We start from the raw sequence: 15,319 nt of genomic DNA, 5'->3' as shown, positions 1-15,319 counted from the left end.
ATTTTTCTGTTATCAGTTGAACAGAGTCTGACTGGGTGTGTCCTTCTGCTGCTGTAGCCCATCTGCTTTAAGGCTTGATGTGCGTGCAGAGATGCTCTTCTGCATATCTTGGAGTGGTTATTTAAGTTACTGTTGCCTTCCTCAGAGCGGTCTGTCCATTCTCCTCTGACCTTCAACATCAACAAGGCACCCAGAGAACTGGATCTTTACTTTCAGATCTGTAAACCCTGGAGATGGTTTTGAATATTTCGCCCAACCAACAACAACTGTACCACATTCAGAGTCACTTTTCTTTTTCACCTTTCTTCCTCAGTGAGATCTTCTTCTCATTCAGTTTGATCTTCAGCTGGTCGTCTGAAACATGTCCAGATGTCTAAATGCACTGAGTTGCTGCCATGTGATTGGCTGATTGGACATTTGTGTTAATGACCAGTTAAACAGATGTATCTAATAAAGTGGCTACTATGTTCTATTTAGTGTTAAAGTTTTAACTTTGAGTTGAGAATCGGGAACATTTTATGCCCCAAAGTCTTCTTTGTGCTGCACTGGAGACCTTTTTTCTTGTTACACGTTATGCTATATTAATTTATGTCTCATTTCTGTCTCATAATTCTGTTTTGAAGAGTGCGTGTGAGCTTGATGTCCTTGCTGAGGTAGCACGCCATGACACTGAAGCTGTCCCAGCCTACCCAGATATTTTTGCAGAGCACAGACAGTACTGCCTCATAAATGTGTCATCTTCTTACTTCTCTGCTCCAAGTCACCGTGGGACTGAGTTTTAAAAAATCAGTCTATCAAAACCACAATCTTTGTCATTATTTGTTGAGGAAAAGTTGTAAGGTAGAAAGTTAATCCTTGGGGAATTTTTCCTTTTTTAGATTCAGTTTATTTCTGCGTTTGTATGGCTGGATACTGTCTGGCTTAAATGGAGCACTGTATCGTGAAATTAGTTCACGTTCATGACAGAAAGTGGGTTAAGCAACCTGAATTCAACACATGGGAGCTTTGTGGAAATACGTTGCTGAGCAATGACGGACTAAAAGTGTCAAATGAACGTACGTGCATGCGTACATGTTTGTTCATACGTGTGCTCGGTGAGTAGGGTAAGTTTCAAAACTGATAGGAGAAGAGAAACAATAATGTCCAGGTTTCAGATAGATGCCTGCCAGGTATCTCCGTTCACACTTCTATTTTTGAACCAAAATCTTTGTTCACACCTCATTCTGTGGCACCAAGTCCCATTACGGGAGCAGACACTGTCAACCTGCTGTCATGTCCATGTTCCTGATGTAGATTTTCTGCAAGCTACACTCCTATAGACTTTCCAACATTAACAACACGTCTAAAATGCCAAAGTAGATGCCTGTTGTCTAGAATATTTCCCTTCAGTAATACTGTTATCATGGTAAAGCGTAGGGGGGCAGGTTTGAATCTGCTTTTGTTAATACAGGAAGCAGGAAATTTGGCTTTTACAGATTATTAGTTAAGGTCTCCCATAAACTTCTAAATGAGCCTCTGGCATCCCTGTAAGAAAGATCATTAACTGATTTATGTAATTATTTGGGAAGCCAAAATCGACTTTAAGACTGTGTAGTGGTTTACACATTTGCCTAATGAGTGAAACAGCCCCGGTTTGATCCCGGGAGGAGACACAAATCCCTTTGGGGTTGCGTCAGGAAGGGCATCCGGCGTAAAAAATCTGCCAAGTCAAACATGCGGCGCTGCCTGCTGTGGCGACCCCTTGTGAATAAGAGAGCGGCCAAAAGTAGCTTTTAGGAGACTCATTTGTAGCTGCAAAAGAAATTTAATGAAAATCATGAAAACATTTGAAAATCTTTGTACTCTTGGACACATTAACACCGAGTTCGTTTTGAGCTGGCACATCTGATCAGAGCATTGCCACACACACTTTATATTAAGTTGCATTTCAAATAATATTTAGAAGTGATGACATTTTATTATCAATGTTTTATTTTTTATTCCCAAACCTTTTACTGATAGATGTAATTACCACGTCCTCCAATATGATGTTTATTTCTCTTTTAACTTCTCCAATATCAAAATAATAATGATCAGAAAATCCCTCCTAGGACTATTTACCCACAGTCTGGAAAAACTTGGATAATCCAGCAGTTAATTTATGTAAATTGACAACTGTATACTCGAAGAACCATTAAAACAGCCTTTATTACATAAAATGTACATTCATGACTGCAAATGGAAAGTGGACTGGTTCTTATATAGTGCTTTCTACTTTACTTGAGCACTCAAAGCGCTTTGTACCACATTCACCCATCACACCCATTCATACAAGCACTTTTTTTCCCTAAGCCTAAGTGCTTTCTACTTAACATCCACACACATTAATTAACATTCACACACCAGGGGATGCATCAGAGATTACTTGGGGTTCAGTATCTTGCCTAAGGATACTTTGGCATTGGGACTGGAGCATCCGGGCATCAAACCACCAAAAGTCTGATTATATACATTTTGATTTACAGCAACCCCAACTGCCAACTTGATGGCTGATTAGAAATTCAGTTAAAAATGATTACTAACATTTCCTTCTGAACAGAAAAGATAAACATCAGCTAGATGGATTTTTCAAAATCCAGTCAGAATGCTCTCCAGCAGCTCAAAATCAATGAAATCAATCAAGACCCTTGTTCGTTTTTTGTCCAGAGAAGAAGATTTACTGTTCCTAGGTCAGCACCATGCACCACCGACCAAAAAAAAGAAAATGAACCCCACCCAGACCTCACTGTAGTTCTTTTAGTTTTGCATCATGCCCTCATCAGAGCTGAAGGGACTGTTTCATCTGACTTGAGTCAACAAAGTAAGTTTACAGCTAAAAGTTTATTGTTGTTTTTTTTTTTTTCATTAGAGAGAATCTGAACTGAAAGCAACATGTTAAACAAAGAAACTGTAACCTTTTGCTTGCTGTCTTTTCCAGGAAGGAGCCGTCACCCTTCCCTCTAATCATCCCTGCCGCTAACACCTAATTACCATAATTCACCCCTCACCTCTCAGCTAAGAAATCTGTGACTGCTGCTGCTGCACACTCTGGCAGAAACAATGTAATGGTATCACTCGCTTAGCGGTGCACAGAGGAAGTGGCAGAAGTAGCATTTTTATCAGACAATTAGTTGTTAGAGAGAAATAAAAAAAATGGAGCGTAGCTGTTTTTTAATGTCTTTTCCTCCCCAAATAGTTTTGGCTCATCACTCCAACGGACTGTTATGGGGAAATCCGAGGCGTCTTTTCAGCTTAAATGTCAGATATTTTTGCCTCTTGTGCGTTCTATTTTTAACGCCTATAATGTGTTGGAGCACTAATGAGTTGGAAGCCACACACCATTGATCACTGCCTTCGTCATAGCACCATTACAAAAGCCCCATCAGTGCCGGTGTCGTGGTTAACTCTCCCCTGTGGTTCCTCTTTTCTTTGTCTTCTGTTTCCATCATCATCCGTTTACTCTCTCTCTCTCTGTCAGTTAGAAAAATTATGTGATGAAAGCCGGTGGATTTTATTTTTGCATTAACTCCCTCAATTGTGCCATTAGATAACACCTTTTAAGGCTGAAGTTATACATATGAGTTCATATATTTTTGGGCAGGGACTGTTTAGAGTCTCATTACCAACCCGTCAAAGACGAGGCTGTGTTTATTTGAACATTTGTCCCTATGGTTACAAATCTCCAAATCACTAATATGTCAATCCTCTTCTTGGTACTTTGACATTCTTGCCTGTCTGTGCCTATTTTAAAGCTCTAAAAAGCAGTTAACAAATATACATTTTTCAGTAATTTCCTAAATCCAGTGCATACTGTAATCTAAGGCAGTGGTTAGGGGCTATTTTCAGCTGTAAATTAATTAACATTTAGTGTGATAATGAGCAGCCTATTTAAAGCACGCTGATGTGTGTGAGACTGATACATGCAGGATTTGCAAAGTAGAAGTGTCCAGCTTTTTTATGATGATGGAAATGTCATCCAGTGCAGTTGCTCATTATTTATTTATCTGTTTGTTTGTTTGTTTTTAACAAGGATTAACTTTATAAGCTGACTCTCATTATTCCTTGTTCCACATTAAGGTTTCCGTGCGACTATATAAAGATTTTATCCCTTCATTCTGAAAACGTGTCATCATCCTTATCGGAGTAGATGCGATGATTTCCAGCGAGCACACAGCAGCGTGACTCGCCCTCACTACGTGACTCGCAATAGTGGGTTTTGAACCCCGTAATTAGCCGAAGAAGCTCGCTGCTGTCCTCCTGAGTGTATTTAACAACAGGTGTTTACTCCTCGCCAGATCTGATGCGTGAGCAGCATCCGGGTTGCTCTCCCTGAGGTGTGAACCGAGCAGGGTGAACAACAAAAGTCAAAACAAATATGACAGCGTGGCCTCTGTTCAGATAGAAGCTGACCAGCCGACCTATATAAGTGATCCTACGGTGAACATTAGTGTTTTTTAAAAGGCTGCTGCGCACATTTTTACTGAAACCATTAATCCGTGTGTGTTATGACTTATGGCTATTTCAAATATTTACCTTTGGAATAAGTCGTTTACAGGCGTTTACCTAATGCTTGATGTATGGTTATACATAATCTCTTGGAGATTGAGGCAATGTCGCCGAATAACTGTTTCCATTATATGCTGACATTATTTATTCCACCCGTGACTCGTGTTTTATCTGTCTTTCTTTCCTGTCAGCACCCGATTTGTTAACTATATTCACACCTCGCGAACTGCATAGGTTGGACAGAGGTTATTAGTGTTGATCCTGTCGCATTAGGAGACACAGTTCACTCCTCCTGCTCTCACACTGCGGGGGAAAGAGGAGACGCTTCCTTTACCCACTATCCTGCTGCAGACGAGGCGGATTTTTCTTTCCCGTCTCAGACACAGTCAGCTTATTTTGTTGGCATGGAAAATGTCAAAGTTCTTTTCCCTTCGTGCTCTTAACGCACGCTCTTAGTAGCTCTGCTGGTAGGTGGTCAGCAGAGAAGAGGAGACAGGAGATGTGCTCTGAATTAGTCAGTGGACTGTTGCTAGTTTATTTAAAAATCCATGGATCAACCCGCTCTTCTGCTTTTCGCGCAGGGGACTGAGGATGGCTGAAGACGTGACCTGTTGCAGCTTTTCTTTCAGATTTTAGTGCTTGGATGTAAAACGGAGCAAAATGAATCAGTTTTCTCGGTGTCACGGATTGTTAAATGAAGACGAGTTGAATTACTTTTTGGGACTTGGGTGTTTTTGCGCAAAGCGACTTGTTTAGGGAAATTGACTTGGGGTTTTGTCTGGGCTGCTTACTGGAGCGATTGTGTGATTTTTCTTTTCTAACTTTAAGAGCACCGATCGCGGTGTTGTTACAAAAAACCCTGAAGATGGTCTAAAACTGATCAGGATCTCGCCACCCCGCCGCTGTCACGCCGAGCGCGGTACCGCGCCCTGCTTTCTAGGAGAGTATAACCTCATTTTCTCCCCTTTCTCATCCCACCTCCCGTGTGGTTTGCTTTTAACAGAATGGCCCGTTTCGGAGACGACGTCCCGGGCTTGTTGAGTTCAGGGGATGGAGGGTCAGAGCGCATCCGGAACCGCGATGGCGCTGCCGTGTCTACAGGTGGTATATCTCCAGCCTTCAAGCAGACCAAAGCGCAGCGTGCCCGCACCATGGCCTTGTACAACCCTATTCCGGTCAGGGAGAACTGCTTCACCGTCAACAGGTCGCTCTTCATCTTCGGCGAGGACAACGTGGTCAGGAAGTACGCCAAGAAAATCACCGAGTGGCCATATCCTTTTCAGCTTCACGGTGAAAGCACACTCATCCAGTATCTGCACAGACTCGTGTAAATAAAGTACAGCGGTGAGTAAACTGTTATCCAATTGGTTAAAACAAATTAAGTTTATTTGTGGTACTACAGTCTCAATACTTTCTCCTCATATTTCCACAAGTTGTGCCCAATTTCACAGAAGGCAGAAGTCCTTCATTATGTTGCCCTCAGTTTCTCAGTGCAACAGAGACTCAACCGTAAATTTCAGCACCATGGACAGCACACACGGGACAATATGTAAGAAATTAAGTATTCACCACATAAACAGGCACACCTGGTTCTTAGGGTGCAGTAAGGAAAAAAGAGGAAAAGAGCAGGATACAAAACAACAAGTTAAAATCAGACTTTTTTCAGACTCGTAGGCTTAATTTTGCTATTCTATATAACAAAAACACAAAATGACTGAAGTTCTCGATGGGATTGACAAAGATTATGGCTAAAGCAGCTTCTAGAGGGTGTATAGTGGGTGTCAATGGAAAGTGGATTAGAGGAACATGAAAGTTCATGTCTGTAAATCTTCTCTGTCAACAATAAGCCATGACGGCCTGCTCTTTCCATCATATCCACTGCCTCAACTCAAACTCAAGCTGACTGTTCAGTTAAACGATTAGGTAACCCACAGAAAATCAATTCAGAGGTGCTTCCATAACTCCTTTTGTGTTTTTGGTCACTTTTTACAGCAAAATGATACCCAGGACCTGATTATTACGCCTCTCTGTTTCTGAAAGAAACACTGTTATCAGCTTGTCGCTGCTGGCAGCAACAACACACACACACACACACACACACACACACACACACACACACACACACACACACACACACACACACTGTCCATTGGTGACATGTTTGTGCTTCTGCTGCTGCAGCACAGCTCACCAGGTGTCCTGGCCAGGTGTGGCCTCTTTACTGACTATTGTTCTGCTCCATTCAACAGCTTCCTGACTGACTGACTGGCCTACTGCTGATTTAAAAAACCCAGCAAATAGAATGAGTCCGCTTCTATTGTGGAGTATTGTGTCTATTGTTGTTTTCTCTGGGTTCACCTCTTTATTGAGTTAATTAAATATAGAAGGAGATTTCAATCAACACTCAGGGAGGAAAAGGATTATAGCGTGTGCGTTTATTATATTACAGCTTCCGAACCTGAAGGGGCTGGGTTATTACCAATATTGATACTATAACTGCACCAATGAGACACATTTTATGTTCTGCAGCAAGGAATGAATTGTCTTTAAATAAAATTAAAGCGTGTGCTGTAGTGACCAAAAAGAAAAAAGCAATGATCCAGAATAACCTCCAGGTTAATGTGTCGCGGTGGAGGGAGTGTCTAGTTCCATATAATGAGCTCTACTGTATCTGATTAACAGACATTAACAGGAATTATATGTAATAATGTCTGATCGTTGTGTCATGTGCATTACAACCAGTCATTAGTCACTGACTCATACTATATTACACTGTTTACTAATATTGTTTTGAAGAGAGTGATGCTGAGCTGACTGATGCTGTGTTCTGGTCAATATCGTATGTGCCTGTTATGATCACTGTTCTGAGTGTGAAGGTTCAGGCACAACAAGAAAGCACAGATAATGCAGAAAGTGCAGTGAAATGTATGAACAAAGTGTTTTCAAAGGAAAGGTTTTACATTTTGGGAGATATTGACGCTTATTTCCTTTCTTCCAAAGACTTGAGATTAGACTGCTCTTGTATTAAAGAGTAGCCTAATAGGCCGTTGGTTCTCAAACTGTGGGGTAAGCTGGCAACAAATAATAGAATTTGCTGAGATTTTCTTGCTGACTAAACTAAAATTTGGATTAGATACTTTCATACTTATAATAATAATTAATGATGAAAACATTGTTTCTGGGCAGAGGCTTGCCAGAAAATGGTTGTCAACCAGTGGAGTAGCCTATTAGACAGAAAAGGAGTTGGAGAACTGCCTCGCCCTGTACAAGGAAGTATCAGCACCTCAAAAGGTCAACAATTAATGTGTTATATGTCTCTTTTCTAATCCACTCAAGTCACGGTTTTACATTATCATGTACTTAACTACTTGTTAGCCAAGAACACTGACTTCCTGGGAGTTAGTCATCTCTATGCAATTGGCAGGAAACCTGCAGATGTTGTGGCTTTGATCTTTTCCAGAAATCATTTTTGTTGTTATTCCAAAAGTTGCAAACTTTAAATAGACCAAGCAAAGCACCTCACAAATGTACTTGGTGCAATGGTTTACACCTTGTACTGGTCCTCTCAGAGATAGACGTGAACAAATGCACACACCTATATGCACACAGTCTCTGCAGTACATCTGGTAAAGGTCAGCCTTGTGGTTGGAGCAAAACTTGCTGCTGTCACCTCACCGTAAGAGCTTCTTTTTTTTCTTCTGAGTGCTCAATTAACAGCAGATGATCAATTAAGGAATTATCCAGAAGCTTCCGTGGCTGGGTGTGTAAGGATGGAGCAAGAATGGTGTGTGGGCTTATTAGAGCACATCAGATTGTGTTTTAATGGTTATTTGCGTCCATGATTTCTTATACGGAGTACAGTCTCTCTTTGGGAGGTGTGGTTCAATGTGCTTGTGCAGTCGATAGAAGCCGATGGAGGCCTGGTCTGATAAGGCAGTTATGATGAATTTGCCCAGGTCCAGAGTTTAGCGTGGCAGGCCTGGTGAGGACTTGCAGCTGCTCCTCCTGTCTGATCCCCACTGGGATACCCCACAGTGGGAAGTTTCCCATTGAGAAGGTACACTTCTAAATAATTGATTGATGGTTTTAATGGTTTGTTTCATCAGTGATGCACACAGAAATAATCATGTGAGAGCTAGTTAGCACACTTTGAGCTTCTAAGTATAAAACGGTGCATATATCCTGCCTTATTAGACATTCTGTAGTTTTCGCTATGAAATCTAACTAAGATTTAAAATACAATCGCTAATTTAACCAAGGGGGCATTCGGCTACAAATGCTTCTAGAGTCAGCTTATGATGAACTGATCTAACTGAACTGCATCCTTGTATTAAAAATTTAAAAGGAAAATAATAACCTTTACTTACACTTACATGCTGCGCGGTTAGTCTATTTTTTTGTCCAATTCAAAAGTCTGATTTTTTTCATATCCAGACGTTTTTAGTGAATGAGAGCAGATTTCTAAAGTGAAAGTCTCTAGCTGTTCACATAACCAGTATACAAAGCAAATATGACATATGTCTCACCCTGCTACAATGTGCTTTATCATAATTTATAGTAAATGTGCGTCTTTATAGCCTAAGAGAGTGGGAAGGGCTGTAGCTGCGAGTTCACAGTTTGAGGGCTAAGCTACTGCATATAAACATAACTGAATGAATTATGTCTGCATTCATTCTCAAGATTGACTGGCGAACTCTGCAAGCCACTGAAGTATAGAGGCAATGTGAAATTGAATGGAGATTTGACTATGATGCCATTACATCCATCCTTATGACAATAATTCAAATTTAATAAATATAAATTAAGTTCTCCATAAAGATTATTTCTCAGGTCTAAATAGAGCTCCAAATGGAGATCACACCAGTAACTTTCTTATGTGTTTACGTATTTAATACTGGCCTCTGCCACAAACACACGGACCTATACACATATGCCACAAATAATTTACAGATTTCTAATAAAGCGGGCTCAGATGCCTGTGATTTGTTTTGATTTTCACCTCCATGTAATGATAATCACAGGGGCTTGGATCCAATCTGGGCATGAACGTATTCTCAGTTGCACAGGGCACCACACTCTGTCTCCATTTCTATTTTTACACGCATGTTTGAGGAATCAAGGCACAGCGCCAGTGTCACTGTGACTTGGGATTGCTCACAAGATATCTTGCTGCTAAAGCTGGTAGACGAATCATGATCGACGTCACACATCAGCTGACACCCAGAGAAGCACCAAGGAGGGGGAAATGGGTTTGGTTAAGGACTTTTGTTAAATTTGTCCCTACAAGTGAACCAGAGATTCAGCTTTTCACTATTCCTTGGAGAATGCAAATCAATCCCACATGGAACCAAGGTTTCCCAGCAGAACATTGCTAGCTTAGTCTTCTTCCTATATTGCATCCTCGTGCCAGCACTTCCTCACACATGAGGTAAAATTATACGTCATTTATCAGACAAGGCAACCTTCTTCCATTCATAGGAGGTGGCTTCCATGGTGGATGGGGGTCAATATGGGCAGTCTGATGTGATGCAGCCCCATATATGCAACATTCGAACCAGTATTAAGGATTTCAGAATTATTCACAATTAGAAACAAGACGAGAGAGAAACCATGGCTGTGCAATATAACACTAATAGGAGTTTACTATCATCCGTCCGTCCGTCCTTCTGTCCCCCACCCCTACCTCCCTCCCTTGAGAGTTGTGGTGAAATTACCTTCTATAGTAAATGTTTCACATATAGGTATGAAATGTTAAAATACCTATAAAACTAAAACATTTACATTTTCAAAGAGCAGCCTTCACTCACACATCAATGACCCTGTTGATGTAAACTCATGGTCATGCAATACCAAATTTTTTTCAAGCCCAGAGCATGTTATGTTTAAAATTTTACCTGGTTTGACATAATATTCAATTCATTCACTGTTGTCAGCATATCTGAAGTTGGGTGGTAGCAGGCTAAACAGGGTACTCCAGACACTGTCCTCCTTAGAAACACTTTCTAGTACCTCCTGTGGGATCCCAAAGCATTCATAGACCAGTTGAGATATATCATCTCTCCATTGTGTTCAAGGTTTAATTCAATTATATTTTACTTATATAGCACCAAATCACAACAGCAGTTGCCTCAAATCGCTTTACATTGTAAGGTAAAGACCCTACGACAATATAGAGAAAACAGAGAAAACCCCAACAATCATATGACTCCCAATGACCAAGTTCTTGGGCGACAGTGGGAAGGAAAAGCTGCCTTTTAACAGGAAGAAACATCAGGTAGAACCAGGGAGGGGCGGCCATCTTGCCATGACCTGTAGAGGGTGAGGGGAGGAAATCGGGACAAGGATACGCTGTGAGAACCAGAGATTAATAATATCTAATTATTAATATCTAACAAGGCCACTTCTTCCATTTGTCCTTTTCGTTGGAGGTGCTTTCCATATTTCAATATGAAAAAAGGTGATTGAAGAAGAAAACTCAGTGCGTTATGGGAGGCCCCCAGCAGCTTAGGCCTATTGCAGCATCTAGGTCTGCAGCTGGGTCTCCTTCCAGTTGTACACATCCAGAAAACCTTCAACAGGAGGTCCCAGGAGGCATCCTTTTTATTAGATATTTATAATAAAATGAAAGTTTATAGTACTTACAATAGGCCATACACTGGCCAACATTGTTTCATCACACACTAGTAAAACACACAGGACAGAAAACAAAGATCACGCTGACGTAAAATCATGACAAAAGAAGTTTTGTCAAGACTTTCATTTATTTGTGTGTTTGTAGTGATACCGCCTCACAGATAGTTGAGCTGCCCAGTAACCGTCTCATAGCGTTGACTCTTGTCTGCAAGAGAAGCCTGTTGCCGTGGATACCCCTCTTCTTTCTCTTTCTATCTTCATTTTCTCCCCCTCTCTCTCCCCCTCAGTCTCTCTCTTCATCCTGTCTCACCCCTCCTCCAGTTTGCTGCGAGTGTTTCAGGGGATGTGGGGTGTGGCGGCTGGCTGCTGCTCAGAGCTTTCAGTGAGCCTAAGGTGATGCTAGTTATTGCAGGGAAGTGAATCAAAAGATACACTTAAAAAACAAATAAAGACTAGTGCTTGAGATGTTCTTTTGGGCTGTGTTTTCCAGCTCATTTATGGATTTGTTTATCCAAAATCTTCTGGGTCAATCTGTGGTTCAGCCTAGGTTTAAGCTGGCACCCCTGCAGGCTAGTGGGAGTAAGATTGCATTTGCTCTGTTTATTTAACTTCTCATCACTCACATGTCCCAGAGTAACCCTGCTAGCTACAGCTGCCAGCACAACATCGATCTGTCCAGTTTCTTATTTAGCCTCATTCACTCCTCCTCATCAACCTGTTTTGGAAGCTTCTAACTCTTTATATAACCATCATCTTCTCCTCCACCACTCGTCCCCCTTCATTTAAATTGTCACTTTCTCCTGTTGGATTCTTCCCTGTTGTCTCTGCCTCCTCCTTTCTTCAACTCTCCCTCTCCTCTCTGCAGATTTAAGCTCCCTTCCTTCCTTTCTTCCTCCCTCTGCTGCACATAACTAGGATAGAGGGGAATGCCCACGCAGAGCTTTAGATAAAAAGCACATTGCCGGCTTAGTTCAACCAAAGAGGGGCTGGAGTTGAACCAACAACCAATATAGGTCTCACAGTACAGGCAGCGAAGCTTGAAGTAAGAGCGACCCTGTTTATAAGATCACAACCCAAGTCTTACCTGATAAGCCTTCTGCTACTCTGGCATGTTTGTTTGTGTGTCTGCATGTCTGTGTATCCCTGTCGGCTGAGGCTGACCTCAGATAGCAAAGCTAACAGGCTTACAGCATGTGTTACCCTGTCAGTGGCCCTGCTGTTGGGTTCGATTCCCTGTAATTAACTTAACTGCATCCATTTGTGTTTGCTGGGAAATTCAGGTGTCACGTAATTAAAATACTTAAATAATTAAGAATTTTTGTCAGCAAATATTATGAAATGAACAAAACCAACAATGAATCGTTCATACTGAAAAGTCTTGTCTGTGTAGTCGGATCCTTATGTAGCAAATTCCTGCCAAAGAACTCGACATACATCAACCTGCTGCTGCACTCCACAAGAGCAATACGCTTTATTTCTGTGGAGTAATGGTGATGCATTTAGAAAGCTTTAAGATAATAGACAAGTATTCTAAAGGAAAATCAAAGTATCCAGTACTGTACTTGAGCTCATTTCTTTATATTTTGCTTCCAAAGTCTTTCTTGTAATTTTTAAAAGTGGTTCAAACAGTTCTCCAAACTTTTTTTTGTACATTTGTACTTTTTCAGTCCAATTCTTATACCTGACCATTTTCAGTGAAATTTTTTTGTTTTGTTTTGTTTGTTGAAAAACTGACCTTCAAATCATTCAAGCATAAAAACTGTACCTAACTCAAGGGTTGTATTTACACAAATAAGACAATTTAACAAAGAAACAATTTTTAAATGTATCTTTAGGCACTTTGTTAATAGCAGCTTATAACAAAAACACAGCTTGTTCCCATTTCTTTAGTTGAATCTATGAAAAACACCAAAGGTAACACAGGTTGATGGGCAAAAAATATTTTCTGTACCAACAAAATCATTTTTCATCAAATATTTGGCATATCTCACCATGGTGTGTCCTTTAAGAAACTGGACATTTGGAGGACAAAGGAAGAAGTGATAGGCCTAAAAAATATGAAGAGGATCTGGAAGTCATGTTCTTAAGAAATAAAAAAAGACCTGACACAGGAACTGAGAGATGCATTTGGCCCTTCAGCTGATTCATGGGCTGTTTGCTGAAAATGAATCAGAAATGGTCTCAGTGCAGGAGTGGCATTCAAGAAGTCATTCTGAAGCATTGTGGGATCATCTAAAAAGAGAACATAACAAAAAGGCAGCCAACATCCAAAGACGAGCTCTGAACGTCCTTCATGGAACCTGGAGAACTATTCCTCGAGACTAATTAAGGAAATCACAAGAAGTCTTGTCCAAGAAAGTTCAGGCTGTGTTGAAGAATAAAGGTGGTCATACCAGACATTGGATATTAAGGTTGTTACAAGGGCACAAACTCTGTTTTTAGCTTACAGACTGTATTTCAGTGTGTGTTTGAATGTGTTTTAAAAAATCATTGCACCTATTTCCCATTTTCAAAGCAAAATGTAAAGAAATGAGGGGTTGCTCAAGATGCTTGCACAGTACTGGCAATTGCTGACAGTAAGAAAAGCATAGAATCGATAGTATTAGTCTTTAATATATCCAGAAAAAGGATACTAAAAGATAGCCACTATGCATCCACTGCCAAACTCCCAGTCAATAGGTTTTTATAATTATTAATCCATCCATCTTTCTGTTTTTGGAGCATCACGAAGGGACTACATATGCAATTTCATCTCACAACTTTATGCTGCATAATGAAAAACAAACTGTTGACATTATCTGAGCCAGTTGCTCCTTAACTTTAGCCTTTCACTCCATTTGAGTACATGATCCTCGCCACCATCATCGCCAACTGTATCGTGTTGGCTTTGGAGCAGCACCTTCCCGGAGAGGACAAAACACCCATGTCCAAAAGACTGGTGAGCTGCACATGATCCACAAACACAGTCACAACTCATAATCTCCTGTCAAATCAAATATAAGACTAGACTGCTTAAAAACGCACACACGACACTTTCATTTGCAGCAGCGCTTTGTCAGCTCAGTGTGAACTAATAATTTCTCTCTTGCTTTGTACTCACAGGAGAAGACAGAGCCCTACTTCATAGGGATGTTCTGTTTTGAGGCAGGCATAAAAATCATTGCCCTGGGCTTTGTGTTTCATAAAGGTTCTTACCTCAGGAATGGGTGGAACGTCATGGACTTCATTGTGGTCCTCAGTGGGTGAGTCCAACAGTGTGTGCATGTGAGTGTGTGTACATTTACAGATCTGTGAAACAGGATTAGCATCTTGAATTGAAAAGGCTGGCGACTCTGAGATTTATGGTGTGAAAATACAGTGCGCAGTGTTCTAAGCCTCTTCTTAATTGTTTAAGGATTTTTTTAAGGAGCTCGCAGTTATTTTAAGCACCATTGGCTTCAAATGCTTTGCCTACTTGTTGGCTTATTCATTGGTAATGTTTGAAACCTGAAAATCTTTCTTTTATTGTGGAATTTTTGTTGCTAAAGCTGATCAGTGAACCATATAAAAGTCACATAGGAAGCCTTTTGTGTACCTTATAATGAAAGTGGGACGGTGGGAAAGTAAACCTCTTCTAAACCAACTGTTATTTGCTCTTTTTGTCTAAACTTAAACACATTATACTATGAATAATGCTACTGGTGCCTTGCTTGGGAAAGAACCAGGTGAGGATGAGTGTGCCATATCATATTTCATATTCATAATATAGGACATGTACCTGTGTATACAGTGACCTTTATCCAAACATAAATGACAAAAGAAGGAGAGTAAAGAACATTTACATCGTGCTTTTTCATTCCATTAGTACGTTCAGAGTAACAGTTTCTATTTGCTTGAATAAGTTGTGCAGTGCTTAGTATTAACATAAAGGTACTCTTCTGTTTTTATGTAGCTGATTAAATTAACATTAGAAAAAAAGTATCCCAAAACTTTATTTTCCAGGAAACGTACAGAAATACATCCTAATGCAACAATGCAAAGCAAGGCTTCAGCACTTGTTAAAAAATGGGCTCATTTAGTCTGTAAGGCTGGGATTATACTCGACTGTGAGCGCACAGAGGGACAGATGTGGAGAGTCCAGAGCTAAACTGTGGAGAGCCAAACACTGGGTGGCAACTATTGT

At 40.6% G+C, this 15,319-nt stretch overlaps 1 protein-coding gene across 1 annotated transcript in view; it reads left to right on the top strand.

Moving 5' to 3' along the window:
* Positions 1-15,319, top strand: part of LOC134619990 (voltage-dependent R-type calcium channel subunit alpha-1E) — a 110,797-nt gene that overhangs the window by 34,161 nt on the left and 61,317 nt on the right. Inside the window, exons 2-4 of the mRNA XM_063465836.1 lie at positions 5,528-5,794; positions 13,990-14,095; positions 14,260-14,399. Coding sequence (XP_063321906.1) covers positions 5,528-5,794; positions 13,990-14,095; positions 14,260-14,399 — 513 coding nt within the window. The remainder of the gene's footprint in view (positions 1-5,527; positions 5,795-13,989; positions 14,096-14,259; positions 14,400-15,319) is intronic.

The sequence above is a fragment of the Pelmatolapia mariae genome, linkage group LG23 (assembly GCF_036321145.2).
Source record: "Pelmatolapia mariae isolate MD_Pm_ZW linkage group LG23, Pm_UMD_F_2, whole genome shotgun sequence".
Taxonomy (NCBI): domain Eukaryota; kingdom Metazoa; phylum Chordata; class Actinopteri; order Cichliformes; family Cichlidae; genus Pelmatolapia; species Pelmatolapia mariae.
The sequence above is the reverse complement of the archived record's forward strand: the minus strand, read 5'-3'. Positions and strand labels throughout refer to the sequence as shown.